At 49.2% G+C, this 16,494-nt stretch overlaps 1 protein-coding gene across 1 annotated transcript in view; it reads right to left on the minus strand.

Annotated features, from left to right (window-relative positions):
- The window catches only part of WASF1 (WAS protein family, member 1), a 55,509-nt gene that overhangs the window by 21,149 nt on the left and 17,866 nt on the right, over positions 1–16,494 (minus strand). The window contains exons 3-8 of the mRNA XM_010004356.1: positions 10,080–10,233; positions 9,261–9,378; positions 8,279–8,451; positions 5,618–5,797; positions 4,505–5,142; positions 2,521–2,674 (exon numbers count right to left, since the gene is read on the minus strand). Coding sequence (XP_010002658.1) covers positions 2,521–2,674; positions 4,505–5,142; positions 5,618–5,797; positions 8,279–8,451; positions 9,261–9,378; positions 10,080–10,233 — 1,417 coding nt within the window. The remainder of the gene's footprint in view (positions 1–2,520; positions 2,675–4,504; positions 5,143–5,617; positions 5,798–8,278; positions 8,452–9,260; positions 9,379–10,079; positions 10,234–16,494) is intronic.

Consider the following 16,494-nt stretch of genomic DNA (forward strand, 5'->3'; position numbering starts at 1 on the left):
CCCCTGCATGGGCAGGGCCCCCTCCCCCCAGCCCAGGCTGCTCCAAGCCCCATCCAACCTGCCCTTCAACACTGCCAGGGATGGGGCAGCCACAGCTTCCCTGGGCAACCTGGGCCAGGCTCTCACCACCCTCACACTCCACAATTCCCTCCTCATGTCTCACCTCAATCTCCCCTCCTCCAGTTTTCATCCATTCCCCCTTGTCCTCTCCCTCCCTGCCCTTGTCCCAAGCCCCTCCCCAGCTTTCCTGGAGCCCCTTCAGGCACTGGAAGCTGCTCTAAGGTCTCCCTGGAGCCTTCTCTTCTCCAGGCTGAACACCCCAACTCTCCCAGCCTGTCTCCAGAGCAGAGCTGCTCCAGCCCAAGGATCATCTCTGTGGCCTCCTCTGGACTCTCTCCAACAGCTCCATGTCCTTCCTGTGCTGGGGGCTCCAGAACTGGACACAGGGCTCCAGGTGGGGTCTCAGCAGAGCAGAGGGGCAGACTCTCCCCTCCCAACCTGCTGGTTGTGGCTCTTCTGGTGCAGCCCAGGACATGGTTGCCTTTCTGGGCTGTGAGCACACATGGGTGGCTCTGCTTGAAGAGATCCATCCTTTTCAGCTGGGTACATGAGGTTTCTCACATCTAGTAACTGGGCAAAATTTGGCTATTCAGGACTACTTAGATCCAAGGAAGCACCTGGATTGACCACAAATATTCATGCAGTGGTGCTTCTGACATCTTTTCTTGAGCCACTGAGAAGGATGTGCATGTTGAAAGTTAACAGAGAGTGGCAGAATAAACCAGATGCAGTGATAGTGAAAACAACTATCCAGGAGAACAGCATTTGGAGAACTGCAGCCCTGCTTGTAGAGATGCAGATTCACAAATGGTGACACTGATTCCCCCCACACACACACAAACACAATGAAGGTGTTGCTGCTGCAGTGGAAAAAGCCTTGAGTGTGGCAGGGTGGCTGGGATGGTGCCAGCAGAGCTGGGAGGGTTGTGTGCAGCACTCCCAGCCCAGTCTGCACCTCAGGACTTCTGCCCAGTCCTAGTAACAGGTTAGTGACCACCTGCCTCTCTCAGCTGTTCTGCAGCCTGGAGAACATCTCATGCTCCACCTTCAGAAATCTCATTCTGACTTTCCACACTTGTTTTCTTCTATTCTACAATTCCATCCTCCAGGAATGAGCCTGCCAGGGCAGAGTGCTCCCCCAGGCTCTCATGCTTCCCTTCTGAGCAGGTTTCTGACTGTGTGCTCAGACCTGCAGGGACTTACTCCAGAGCAGGGAAACACAAAAGCCCTGTAACTGCACCTAAAAATGGCCTTGCATCCTCAGCCATGTTCTTTGTCAGCTCTCACTGCCCATGATATTCCCTGCTGCATCTCCCTTCCTCCCCTAAGATACATTAATGGTGATGCCTTTTAAAAAACACAACCTAAATCATGCAAGCCACAAGCTCCACATTTTATGGGGTTTTTGGGGGGTTTTTTTTGGTTTGTTTTTTTCTTAACTAGTGGATCACACTATTCCAGCTTTTGTGTGTGTGTGCAGAGGTGCACACAGATCCCCCTTGATGCCACAAGTTTCCTTGTTTAATGTGGGTCCTTAGACCAAGTGCAGAATATTTTCTGTAGCTCTGCAGACCACAGATGAAATCTTTGGAACCCAAGGATCCCTCAGGCACACCAGGGAGAAGCTGGCTTCATTGAAAACCCAACAACCAGCAACATTTAAAATGAACCATTTATTAAACCAAACTGTTATCTTTAACAGTTACATAAGTTACACAGCATGTTTAAGTCAAAAAAGATTCCACAAGGAAAAAAAACCAACCAAAATAATAAAAATTAAACTTCTATTATGCAGGCAAAAATAGTACCACACAATATGTACCTGGGAGGGAAGAAGGGGAATCTCTAAACATTCAAATAAGGCCATAATTATTTAAAAACAACAATAAAACAAGAATAAAACCCCCCAAAGATCCGTTTTGCTTTCAGTGTGTTCAGTGCTGCTGACTACATGTACTTGCAGTGTGCAGATGGACTCGAGGCAGTGATTATCTGGAGAGGTGCATGTTTTACAACACCCTCAGAAGTGGGATAAGGCTCATGAGCACACACAGCTGCCCTTGGAATGTCAACCCCAGTTGCCTTCATTAACTTAAGATTCACAAAGTGCACAGTTAAGATATGCCAAAAAAAATTGGAACTGCTACTCTACCAACAGCTGCCCATGCTTAATACTTAGTGGTCTATTGGAACAAAGGATGTTCCTTCAAAAAAAAAAACAACAAAGAAAGGTGTGTAAGAAAAGCCACTGGAGAACATTTAGTTTCAAAGATGCACAAGGAGCTTCTTGTAAACCGAAAAGTAGAAAAAAAAAACCCAACATGGATTAATCGTGTCAAGAAAAGGCTACAAAAACCACGAGGAATGACCATCAAATTTCCAGAGAACAAGCACCACAATGGACACCAGAGCATTCGATCTGGCAGAGCAGAGCCAGGGAGAGAGGCGGGGGGGGGGTACTCCAGCCAATCCACCCCGTCGAACTCGGAGTCGTCCTCGGAGTCGCTGTACTCCACGGCGATGCGGCGGGACAGGATGGTGGCCACGTCGTTCTCGATGCGCTCGTGCTTGGCCTCCTGCTCGCGCTGCTCCTCCACCTTGCGCAGCTGGATGCCTGGGGGAGCAGCACAGGGCACCGTGGGGGTGGCTCCTCCAGCACCCAGCTCACGGCTGCGCGGCCTCACCGAGCCGTGGGGTTGGCGGGGAGCTCTGGAGATCACCCAGTCCAACCCCTGCCAGAGCAGGATCCCCTAGAGCAGATCCCACAGGAACACAGCCAGGTGGGGCTGGAATGTCTGCAGGGATGGAGACTCCACAGCCTCCCTGGGCAGCCTGGCCCAGGGCTCTGGGACCCTCACAGCCAAGAAGGGGTTCCTCATCTCCAGCTTCAACCTCCTGGGCTCCAGTTTGTGCCCATTGCCCCTTGTCCTGTCCCTGGACACCCCTGAGCACAGTCTGGCCCATCCTCCTGACACCCCCTGCAGATATTGATCAGCACTGAGCAGATCCCCCCTCAGCCTCCTTTTCTCCAGCTGAACAGCCCCAGCTCTCCCAGCCTTTCCTCACAGGCAGATGCTCCAGCCCCTTCAGCATCTCAGTGCCCTGTGCTGGGCTCTCCCCAGTAGTTCTTGTCCTTCTGGAACTGGGGAGCCCAGACCTGCCCCCAGGGCTGCAGGGGAGGCCTCCCCAGGGCAGAGCAGAGGGGCAGGAGAACCTCCCTGACCTGCTGGGCACACTCATTTTAATGCAGCCATGCTTAGCAAGAGAGAATGAAGGCTGAGGACAGTGTCCTCCTCAGATGGAAGCTCTGCCAAACCTCACAGAGAGGAACGTCACAGTCACAACAGCAGACTGATCATCACCCTTTCTGCTAGATCCTGCTTCTGATTTCCCCTTAAAAACACTCCCATGTTTTTGGAACCACTGCAAATGACTGAGCCATTTTTCTATTTGCATTTCCAAACACTTTTTATACTCTCTCTTCACAGTCTCAATGAGAAGTTGTAGCTATTTCAGTCTCCTAACAATAGAGAACTTCTTGTACCTCACGTGATGAGCTGGTTTGGGATCCAGTATTACTTAAAGATCAAACACCAAGGGGAAACACCACCCATCAATAGGATGAGGAAGTTCAATCCAGTAACTTGGTTAAAAACGTGACAGAGAGGATCTATTCTGGTTTTACACTGAGAACACCAGGGCTGGCACAGCCTCAATATGCCCAACACCCTGTACTGAACACTCTCTGGTGCCAACTGACAGGCACACAGGCCCTTAGGTGGGATCTGGGCTGTGGTAACTTCAGCCCTTGTTTCTTGTGCACGACTTGGTGCCAAAAGCCTTTTCAGGAATCACTTGGGTCAGACCAGCAGGGTCTCCTTCCTGAGGTGTTCGTGCTGACTCTGCTCATGTCCATGCCCTCCTGTTGTACTCAACTGCTCTTGATGCTTCTTTGGATTCAATGATGTTACCAATTCATGGGCATGCTTAAAAATACTTTGAATGAGTAAGCTAACCTGTCTGCTGCTCTCACTGTCCTGTCCCAGGGAATGACTTCTGAATGTCATGGACACATCACTGTCCTGCACTGACACCTGGTGACAGTTCCAGCACCGACTGATCCGACCTGCTTTTACCTGACAGTCTGTGAACACCACTTCTGTCTTCTACACAATCTGCAGGTGATCAGAAACAGCTGCACCTTCAGGTAAACAGGAGATAATCTCCACAGACCATCTCCAAGCACATTTTTCCAAACCCAGCTTCCACGGGGACCCGGTTTTGCCAACACCTGGTAAGCACCACCCTGAGAAGAACGACTTAAGCACTTTCCTAAACTAACTTCCAAGCCACGTGAAACCCTCCAGCTCCCCGAGCTCCTGTGGGTGTGTGGCAGGTTTGTGAGGCTGCTCCTCCTGGCCCTGAGCAGCCAGGCCAGCCTTACCTTTCCGGATGGCTTCCAGCAGGACGCTCCGAGCATCGCTGATGACGGGCAGAGTGGAAGGATGGCGCTTGGGTTCTGGAGCTGGAGCCACTTGGGATGGGGGGGATGGAGGCATCAGAGGGGCATGAGGGCTGGGGACAACGGTTGTGGGAGGAGGGTGAAGAACAGGAGGTGGGTGAGAAAGGGCTGCAACTGTGACAGGAGAGGAGGGTCGGATGCCGGGAGGCGGCAGGGGAGGAGGTGGGGGTGGTGGAGGAAGTCCCTGTGCTTCAGGCTGTGGAGGAACTGGGTGAACAGGTACAGCTTCACACACCTGGGCAGCTCTAGTGACAGGGGGAGAGGGCTGTGCTAGGGGAGGAGCAATCGGAGGTGGAGCTGGGTGTAGGACTCCAGGAGCTATCTGGAGAGGAGCTGGAGGAGGTGGCACAGCCGGGGCCTGCAGAGCAGCTGTGGGAGGAGGTGGAGGTGGTGGGACTGGGGGTGGAGGAGTGGAAGTCATCGCAGCTCTTAGAGAGGAAGTTGACAAAGCAGATGGAAGAGGTGGTGGTGGTGGAGGAGGAGGAGTGGGGCTCACAAACACTGGGGTTCTGCCCGTTGCTGGTGACTGAGGACGGGTTTCTACCAAGCCGGTCGTAGAACTGAAATATCCAACAACAGGGCAAAGTTATTAGAGCTGGAGAGTGGAAAAAAACAGCAGCAGGTTAATTTCTGCAACTTCAGAATACTGAATGCTGGGCATAAAGAGCATTACGTACTACGGTGATTTCAAGGTTTTCATACCTCTTATAGAATCATGGAATGGGTTGGGTTGGAAGGGACCTTCAAGACCATCCAGTCCCACCCCCCTGCATGGGCAGGGACACCTCCCACCAGCCCAGGTTGCTCCAAGCCCCATCCAACCTGCCCTACTGATGGCAAGGTGAGGCCTGTCTCCATAATGGCATCCTATGGGGTTTATCTCTGCAGCTGCAGACACGTCAGGGCTGTGGCCTGACAGTCCCTAGGACATGGTACTGCCTGAGCTGCATGGAAATACCACTAATGCACTCCTGGGGGGATGGTGGGAAGCCAAAACTCCCCAGTAAACCTGCACGTGGCTCCAGCTTTCTGTACCTAACACAAGGAGGCCCAGGTTTCACATCTGCTGCGTGCATTGGAGGTGGTGGTGGAGGTGGTTCATGTGGCCTGACCAGCACTCGCTCCTCAGCCCTGTTCAGCAGCTCAGACATCTGGCTGTAGGGCAATGCAGAAAGGGAGTAGGATCCATCCAGATGGTCCACGTATGCCTGAGATCTGTAGGGGAAAGAGCAAAGAAATGATCCAACATCAGCTTCAGTGAAGTCTCTGTGCCCTCAGCTCACGTCCTCTGCTTCAGTTTGGTTTCTGAACCCACGCAGCCCCCAAGCTGCAGGTTGTACTTCATGGCTTTGTAACCATCTCTCTCACTGGCCAGGCCATTCCTTCTAGCAGCTGGAGGGTTCCATGCCTTCGGCAGGAAATCAGACAACTCCTCCAGCAAGTGTGTGATCTCAGTGCTTCTTAGCCCCAGGACTGTAAGTAAATGCAGCAACACCCAGCAGGACACCTGCAGCAGAGGGTGTGAGGAGGGGCATGACACCCAGTAACTGCTTCTGTTCCTCAGTTCCTACACATATGTGACAATCTTCTTCTACAACATCCATGAACCATCCGTGGGTGTTGGAACAGGAGACCTTACAACTGAACAGTGAAGGTGAACTTGTGGCAGGTGATCTACACTCCAATAGGGCAGCCAGGCAGCAGATCTGAGGAGGATAATCCCAGGATCTGCTGTCACCCCTGTAGCATTTAACCTATTAAATGCTCCAGGGGTGAGGTCTTACTCTGTTATTCAAGAGCAGGGTGCTGTTCTGTGTCTGAACAACATGCTCTGCTGATGGAGTGTCCCCAGACACTGCAGCATCACCCATCACATCCTGCACTGCTGAGACAACCAAGCTTTAAGGCAGGGTCCTGGATACAAAAGGAGTCCTGCAACAAGTGTGTCCCATGGGGGCTCTGATGGACAACACAGCAGAGGGGCAGCAGGAAAGCAGATGCTTTTGACTTGACCCAGCAGGTTACACAGACAAGACACCATCAAGTTGTTCCCAGGAAAAGGCTAATGACCACGACTGGAGTTGTATCCCACTGACTGAAATGCACTGAGACCATTTTTACTTCCTAAATTCAGGGAGCCAACTTTTCCACAAGCAGCACTTCCCAGTTTTCAGAGAGGAATTACTGTCTCCTAGAGCTGTTATTATCACTCACTGTGGGTATAAGTTTATTTGAAGGGCTTACAAGGCTGAACCTGACACTCTCCTACAGTGCTTTTAGCTGGTGAGGGGTAGAGGAAACAACTTCACTGTTTTTTGGAGGACTGCTTTTTAATTAAAAGACAAACTACCCCAAAACACCAACCCCCCACAAGCACAGCACCAAAATTCCCAATATGAATTGTCAGCCCTCCTTCCTAGCAGAAGCTTCTCAAGCTGGTTTTGCACAAGCTCCAGATGCACAAACACAGCAGGTGTTAACCAAGTGAAATGCTCCTTTTAGCCACCAGCAAATACCTGCTGTGACATGAGAGTCCAACAGGTTAGAGTTTGTAATAGACTATAACCAGAAATGTCAATCAAATCTTGGGTTTGCTCAAGAGTGAAGAGAAGCTCAGTGATCTCCTCTGAGTACCAAGTGGATGTTTGTTCACATCACACCCAACAGACAGTCCTGGCAGTGTCTGCTGAGGGAAAACCAAGAGACTGGAATAATGGGGATTTTGTAGGTCAGGACCGGAATGTAGTGACACACCTGGGAGCCAGAGGGCACCAGTGACTCTGCAGCTCCTTCATGCTGCAGACAGCAACCCATCATAGAACATCATGGAATGTTTGGGTTGGAAGGGACCTTCAAGCCCATCCAGTTCCAACCCCTGCATGGGCAGGGACACCTCCCACCAGCCCAGGTTGCTCCAAGCCCCATCCAACCTGCCCTTCAACACTGCCAGGAATGGGGCAGCCACAGCTTCCCTGGGCAACCTGGGCCAGGCTCTCACCACCCTCACACTCCACAATTCCCTCCTCATCTCTCACCTCAATCTCCCCTCCTCCACTTTTCATCCATTCCCCCTTGTCCTCTCCCTTCCTGCCCTTGTCCCAAGCCCCTCCCCAGCTTTCCTGGAGCCCCTTCAGGCACTGGAAGCTGCTCTAAGGTCTCCCTGGAGCCTTCTCTTCTCCAGGCTGAACACCCCAACTCTCCCAGCCTGGCTCCAGAGCAGAGCTGCTCCAGCCCAAGGATCATCTCTGTGGCCTCCTCTGGACTCTCTCCAACAGCTCCATGTCCTTCCTGTGCTGGGGGCTCCAGAACTGGCCACAGCTCTCCAAGTGGTGTCTCAGCAGAGCAGAGCAGAGGGGACAATCCCCTCCCTGGCCCTGCTGCCCACACTGCTGGTGACACAGCCCAGGACACGGGTGGGTTCTGGTCTCCAGCTCATGTTGGGCTTCTCCTCCTCAAGGATACAATGAATTCCAAGGGCACAGACTACTCTTAAAAATAACAATAACTATTCCTTTAAGGACATGCTGACCAAGTGTATTACAACCAAGTTTTGCTGGATCTCAACCACCAATTTCCAGTGCACTTCCAGAGCAGCTGCAGCATCTCACAATTCCCCACCTCTCGAGGTGTTCACCGTGTAGCACGAACTCAGCACATACCTAACACAGGATTAGAGAAAAAAGAAGAAACACAAACCTGGATTCAAAATGTGAAGCTGGGCCATTAGCAACTTCAATGTGCTTATGTAGGAGGTTGGCATCGTCTTCTGCCAGCTCTGGGCCCTGGGCTAACTTCTGCCACTCTCTCCGTCTGTCGTGAGGTGCCCGGGGCACTTTTTCTGGTTCATGAGGGCGATCCAGATTTTTCTGCTGTAGGGAGAGTTGTGGAAACAAAACTGACAGCTAAGTGCTTCTCTAGTTCGTTGCATTTCAACATCAGCCATAAAATAATGAAAATCAAACACAAGTGCAAGGAGGATTTACTTGCAGTCTAAATATGACGCCTGAACCAAAGACTTGGAGGAGGCAGAAACTTCAGTCTAGTGGATAATAAGCTAAATACAGAGAATAACAACAGTGCAAGCTGCTTTTTATTCTAAGTCTGAGATAAAATGATGAAGCTGACACTTACATTTACTGCCTCTCTGTATGAAATACACAGAATAATGGTGAAACAAACAAGCAGCACAACCTTTGCACAAGTGTTCAAGCAAATGTGAAGAAAATGCTCTATCCCAACTCATTTCTTTCTAGTTTAGAGCAAGCACCACTAATTGAATGTCACTCAAGTTTCTTCACCTGTAAGATGGTCAGAAAATAAAATCCTGTCCCAGTAAAATTCTTTATTCTTGCTGCATTCCTCCTTTTTGAGTCACTGCTGGAAGACTCAGACAAACCTGCTGTTACTCACATTAGGTTGGCCCTTCTACACTGATACAATAATGACTATTTTTATTTTGATTAAATATTTGTTTGTAAAAGTTGATGGGATTGATGGATACAAGTAGCTTTAACTGAATGAAGGTGACTCTGCAAAGTTCGGATTGTTATGAATTGTATAAACAAAAGTACCCTCTTTGTAAAGTGAAGTGAAGTGAAGTGAAGTGAAGTGAAGTGAAGTGAAGCCAAGCCTTTCCAGGAACAATCCCCTAGAAGCCAGACAAAACAAACAGAAATACCTTCTGCTTCCTCTTTTCTTTTCTTTTGTCCTCTGTGTCCTGCAACATCTTTTCCTTCCACAGATCAAAGAAGTATGAAGGATTGGTATAAAACTTCAAGCCCTCTTTTCCATCATCCCTGAAACACAGTGACACACAGGGCACATCATTTATTTGACAAGACAGGAATCCAGACATAAAGACAGAAGAAAGGCATATTAAGGAATACTTAGTATCTCAGAGCCTGAAATATTTTACTGGAGAACATTAAAAAGATTAACATTGACCTCCTGTGCCATCATTCTTCACTATCTTTCCTTGCATCCAAGGTCCTGATTTTAGAAAAGTAACTTTAAGCTATAGATAAAAAAAGAGTCTCATAAATCAGAGAACTCCCTTTCCAGAGCCTCATAAATCAGAGAACTTCCTTTCCAATGACTCTTATTTTTTTCTCCAAACAATGAGCTCAAAACAATGTGTGGCTGCTCATATTCAAACCACTGACTTGGGGACCCTTCGTGTCCATTACAGACCTTTCCTTCTCCATGCTTGGCTGCTTCTTTCCTTCACTTGGCACCCAAGAGCAGAAACAGTTGAATAAACACAGATAACAAAATGGCTTTTTCTTACCATCTTTACACTGGGGTGAAATTTGAGTGAAGCAGGGGAGTGTTTTAGTGCTCATCATGTCTTGTGCTGCCTGTGCTCCTGCAGCAGCTCCACAGGTATCAGCGGTGGCCCCTTAAACACCCACGTGCTGCTCCAGGTGAGCACGGATGGGGCATCTCAGTCACACAGGACAAGTTAGTAATTCTGTTGGATGAGTTTTCTTTCACTCACCTGTAAGGGGTGAGGATGTTGAGGGGAGGAGGCTGCTCACAAATGTCATAAGTCTCCTGCAGAGGAATGGGCAGCGTTTTGCGGTCGAACAGCTGCTGGTCCTGAACGGTGGAGCTCCGGAAAGCCTTCCTCATGGTGATGTCCTGCAGGGACACTGCAAGGCCAGGGGGACATTAAAACACCCACCCAAGGTAGTTTCTCTGGTTAATCTGCAATGGGCTAATGCTGGTTAGAATATCAATGTCCAGCGTGGCTACTAGATGGATTTGACAGGAAATATCAACTCATCCAGCAGTGGCTGCCATGGCAAGAGACTGTTGGGTTCTGTGGCAGCTGCTGGGGAGCTTCTAGCATGTTGTCCTCTCTTTACCTACATGGGACATTTCTGCTCACCTGGATAGATAACAGAGCTCTGCATCTGCAAAGCAGCTCACAGAATCACAGAATGGTTTGGGTTGGAAGGGACCTCCAAGACCACCCAGTCCCAACCCCCTGCATGGGCAGGGACACCTCCCACAAGCCCAGGTTGCTCCAAGCCCCATCCAACCTGCCCTTCAACACTGCCAGGGATGGGGCAGCCACAGCTTCCCTGGGCAACCTGGGCCAGGCTCTCACCACCCTCACACTCCACAATTCCCTCCTCATGTCTCACCTCAATCTCCCCTCCTCCACTTTTCATCCATTCCCCCTTGTCCTCTCCCTCCCTGCCCTTGTCCCAAGCCCCTCCCCAGCTTTCCTGGAGCCCCTTCAGGCCCTGGAAGGTGCTCTAAGGTCTCCCTGGAGCCTTCTCTCCTCCAGGCTGAGCAAACCCAAACTCTTACAGCCTGCTTGCTCACCACAGCTATAAACACCATTCTTTAGCTCAGAAGTATCTAACAACATTTACCAACTCCATTTCACAGTCCTTCTGGTACTAAAACAATTACTCTCTGTCTCGAGGTACAGGTTTTCACCTTTACAGTCTCAGCCAGACACACTCTGCAGTCCTTACATGTAGGCAGCAGCTCCACTGAGATGTCCAACCAGCAAATCACTCCAGCTTATGCTACTGGTATCAGTGAGTTTTAAAGGAAGGTGACTCTATGTACCACCACATGAAACTAGTCAGTTAGGTCACTAGGTTTATAATCAGACTGTCTGATCAAGATGAGACTTCTCTGTTTAATTCAGGTGAGACACCTTGAATTTTTAAGCACAGCAGGTAGGTAGAATCAATTATCTTTATGTAAGATTCAAAGGAAAATAATATTACTTGGACACATGATTAAACAGTGATTTGAAATATACTGAGTTATTGCTGCTAAAGCCCATGTATCTTTCTCTATTTCACAGTAATTACAATTTAGAATCAAGATTAATGGAAAAGTAACTGTGACTGATGAAATGTGCACTTTTAATTCTGGAAACAGTGGAACCTGCTCAGTCTCACATTTCCCTCCCTCCCTGATCTTCAGTTACTGCACCTGTGAGGTCCAGGTGTGTCTGAAGACCAAACTTTGCAGCCAGTGCCAGACTGTGACTAGAGAAAGCAGCAGCACTTTTCACTGCTTTGGGCTTTTTTTCAGCTGGATTGTTTTAAAAATCCCAAACCCTAGTGAAAGCAGGCAGTCTGAAGGCATCCTGGCACAGAGAGCATCAGCAGCACATGCATTTGGTCTTGAAATACTGCTGTTCATCTTACACAAGCAGCTTGATAATGGTGCCCCTTGTGTCAAGATGAGAGGACCCCTCCCTCACTAGGATCTTCATCAAGCATTTTTACTCTGGTCTCTGTAACAGAGACCCATGTAAGTACCTACCCCCCCCCAGATGGGTTTCTATTCTACATCACAAAAGGGCAGAAGGCAGGAGTTTTTCTGGAGGGCTTGCAACCCCTGGAATGTTCTGTCCTCTGACCTAAGCATATTGGCAGCACCCTTTGGGAGGCTAAAGATAGGACTGACTTGATTTGCAGTTTGGCTTTTGAAGCTTATTACACTTGGCAAGGCTGTGTGTTCATGGACAAGTTTCCTCCTTCTTACCCTTCGGTTCTGCTTCGTTACAGTGTCTTTTATTCTTTTTAATACCTTTAATCAGCTGCTTAGAAGCCTTTTCAAGCGTGTGAAAGGAGTTTGATAATGTAGGAATGTCAGCTAGGAGTCTCAGTTTCTCCCAGGATATTTGCACTCTTAAACAACCATATGTATTTGGTACCTGTCATGAAGTACAGGCTGTTTTTAGCTGGCAAAAGTTCACAATTACAGAATCACAGAACCACAGGATTATTGAGGCAGGAAAAAACCTCTGAGATCATCCAGCCCAGCCTGTGACCAACACCCCCACATCTCCAGACCAGGGCACTCAGTGCCACCTCCAGCCTTTCCTTGAGCACCTCCAGGGATGGTGCCTCCACCACTTCCCTGGGCAGCCCATCCCAAGGTCTGGTCACCCTTTCCATGAGGAAGTGCTTCCTGATATCCAACCTACACCTCCCCTGGAGCAGTTTGAGGCTAGGCCCTCTTGTCTTGTTGCTGGTTGCCTGGAAAAAGAGCCCAACCCCACCTGACTAAACCTCCCTTCAGGTGGTTGAAGAGGGTGAGAAGGTCCCCCCTGAGTCTCCTCTTCTCCAGGCTGAGCACCCCCAGCTCCCTCAACCCACTCTTAGACTCTTTTAAACTTCAGCTGTTTTTCCTGTGGGTTGTTGTTGGTTTTACACATCTCACCAGTTGTACTAGCTGAGAGGGGAGTTGCAACACTAGAGTCTTTACATGGACTGTCACTCATCAGAAACTCTGCCAACAAAAATAAAAGCTAGTATATACTTCTCTTCAAACCTGTGTACATTCTGAAGGCAATTAGGTAAATTAATTTATTTCAATAAATACCTACAGCCCTTTGTTTTAATGTCAAAATGCCCCCAGAGCAGGTGACACTGTATGATTGAGATGTACATGGTTCTATACACTCTTTATCAGCCTTCCTTCATCTTCAGTGAGCAAATCAAGCCAGGCTAAATCATAACCTATTTCTTCATGTTTTAATCTCCCCTTTTTGTAAATGTGTCCAAAGGGATGACACACCTGAGGATAATCAATCAATCAATCAATCAATCCCCAATTAGTTGTGTAATTGCTTTCTACAAGCTACAAAGCAAAGCTCTTCATGTAAAACACACGTAGGAATTTCAAACAGAGCTCACATCAATTCCTGCCCTGATACCCAGTGCTAGTTTTGGCTGGGATGGAGTTAATCTTCTTCCTAGTGCCTGCAATGAGGCTGTGTTTTGGATTTGTGCTGAAAGCAGTGTTGATAAGTCAGGGATACATCAACAGTGTGGGGAATTCAGTGTTGATAACTCAGGTTATTGCTGAGGAGAGCAGCAAGTCAAGGACTTTCCGGCTCCTCACACCTTCCCACCAGCTGGGCTTGCACAAGAAATTGGGAGGCAACACAGCTGGGGCAGCCAACCCCAACTGACCAAAGGGATATTCCATGTTGTATAACATCATGCTCAGCATCCAGAGCTGGAGGAAGAAGAAGGAAGGGGAGACATCTGGGATGGAGTTTGTCTTCCCACGTAACTGTTAGGTGTGATGGAGGACATCTCCCTGCTGTCATGGAGATGAACATCATAGAATCACAGAATGGTTTGGGTTGGAAGGGCCCTTCAAGACCATCCAGTTCCAACCCCCTGCATGGGCAGGGACCCCTCCCACCAGCCCAGGCTGCTCCAAGCCCCATCCAACCTGCCCTTCAACACTGCCAGGGATGGGGCAGCCACAGCTTCCCTGGGCAACCTGGGCCAGGCTCTCACCACCCTCACACTCCACAATTTCCTCCTCATGTCTCACCTCAATCTTCCCTCCTCCAGTTTTCATCCATCCCCCCTTGTCCTCTCCCTCCCTGCCCTTGTCCCAAGCCCCTCCCCAGCTTTCCTGGAGCCCCTTCAGGCACTGGAAGGTGCTCTAAGGTCTCCCTGGAGCCTTCTCTTCTCCAGGCTGCACAAACCCCTGCCTGCTGATGGGAAAGTGAATGAATTCCCTGGGTGCTTTGCTTGTCTGTGCAGCTTTTGCTTTACCTATTCAACTGTCTTCATCATAACCCATGAGTGTTTTCACATTTACCCTTCCAACTCTCTCCCCCATCCCACTGAGCAGCTGCACAAGGGCTTAGCTGCCAGCTGGGGTCAGACCCCCCCATGTCCAATGACCAGCATTCCCTGACAAGCACACACCATTACCCAAAACAACTGACTGCATTAGGACAACAGTACCAAGGAGACGACAAGAGCCTGCACACCAAATACTGAGAGTCAGGACATTCATGTCACCCACCTACAGTCAGGGACTGGGCAAATCCCAAGTTGCAAGCACAGTGCAGACTGGGGGTCTGTCCAGTTTGGCTTCAAAGCCACTCCTTTAGCTTGCCAGCTGGCTGAGACAGGCCCTGCCTGGCTTGCCAGCCCAGGGGGGGAAATGGAGACATGGAAACCTGGCAGGCCACCCAGGCACTTAGCTTTGGCTGATGGACAAACTGGCACAGCCAGACAACAGGTCAAAGAAACTGGACATGTGAATTCAGGTGTGAGATGAGATGAGGCACTGGAGAGGAGCTGGAAATGCTGCAGGGACATGGCTTGATGCTGATAAATTTAAGCTTCCCGTTGCCCAGTTCCTAACTAGGACCAGAAACTGCCTGTAGCTGAGGATCACAGAACCACAGAGTGGTGGGGTTGGCAGGGAGCTCTGGAGATCACCCAGTCCAACCCCTGCCAGAGCAGGATCCCCTAGAGCAGATCCCACAGGAACACAGCCAGGTGGGGCTGGAATGTCTGCAGGGATGGAGACTCCACAGCCTCCCTGGGCAGCCTGGCCCAGGGCTCTGGGACCCTCACACTCAAGAAGGGTTTCCTCATCTCCAGCTTCAACCTCCTGGGCTCCAGTTTGTGCCCATTGCCCCTTGTCCTGTCCCTGGACACCCTTGAGAAGAGTCTAAAGATCCCAAACTTCACATGGATGCACCCTCCTGAAAGCCCAGCTGCTACCCTGCTGGTGTTTACTGCAATGAACAAAAACCAGGGTCTTAAATAATTCCATTAAATGTGGAGATGTTCACAATTAAACATTCCTTCAACAACCTGAACAAAAGCCAGTTCATGGCAACTGTCTTTCCTCTTTGGATTGTATGAAAAGACCAATTACAGCAGCCAGTCCAATTTTCTGTACACCACAATCTTTTCCACATAATTAAAAATTATCTCTGTCAGAAAGCTAAACTACCAACCTTCTGTACATTTGGTTTTGCAGAAGAGATGACACTACATTTTTATTTGTAATCAGCAACAAACTGGGGGAAAAAAAAACATTTTAAAATTGCACTTCAATAAGATAATCTCTAATAAGAGAAAATAACTGGGTTTCTTCTGGGCTGAGCTACAAATTAAAAGAACACATCAGTAATATGTGCACATAATAATGTTTTACCTCCTGTTAAGCCTCTATTTAAACTGCAATCCCCCATCCTGAGCAGCCTGGGCTGGTGGGAGGTGTCCCTGCCCATGCAGGGGTTGGGACTGGATGGTCTTGAAGGTCCCTTCCAACCCAAACCACTCTGTGATGATTTGTAGTAGAAACCAGGTATGAAGCACATCAGCCTACTGGCAGAAAGTAGCTACTTTCACACTGCAAAGATATATACTATATATTCCTTTTAAAAGAGCTCTGACCACTTCCTGCAGAATTTAACCCAGTACCAATATTCCAGTCTTTACAGGGTGGCTGCCAAGAAGATGGAGACTCCCTGTTTACAAGGAGTCCCATGGAAAAGACAAGGGGTGATGGGCACAAGTTGCTCCTGGGGAGATTCCAGTTGGACACAAGAGGTAAATGTTTCCCCATGAGCACAGTCAGACATTGGAACAGTCTCCCAGGGAAGTAGTGGATTCCCCCACATTGGTCAGTTTGAAGTCTCAGCTTGACAGGGAGCTGAGCCACCTCATGTCAACTAGAGCAGTGCCTAGAGAGGCTGGGCCAGATGATCCCTGAGGTCCCTTCCAACCTGCCATGCCTGGATTCTCTGATTCATCCTGACAACTTTTAAGACCATGAACTCGAGTGCCAGGGCTCCAGCTCCTTGCAGAACTGAGTGACTGTGGGGAATTACAAGCAGATCACTTGACTCAGGTGCCCACACTCCCCTCTCTCTGCTCAAAATCTCACCTGGTGATTTGAAAAGTGCAGGGATGAAAAGAACCACAATACTGAATCAACAACTCAAGTCTTAAGATTCCAATTAAAGGGGAAGTTCATTGTGTGTGTGTGAAGATTCTCTTCAGATAAAGGTCTGTGATTCAGTTCCTAAAGAGGCTGTGATCTCAATTTGTGATCTCAATGTGATTTCTATTTTATCTATTTTATCTTTTTACTGATCATCCACT

Source organism: Chaetura pelagica, unplaced genomic scaffold, assembly GCF_000747805.2.
Source record: "Chaetura pelagica isolate M959 unplaced genomic scaffold, ChaPel_1.0 scaffold118, whole genome shotgun sequence".
Classification (NCBI taxonomy): Eukaryota; Metazoa; Chordata; class Aves; order Apodiformes; family Apodidae; genus Chaetura; species Chaetura pelagica.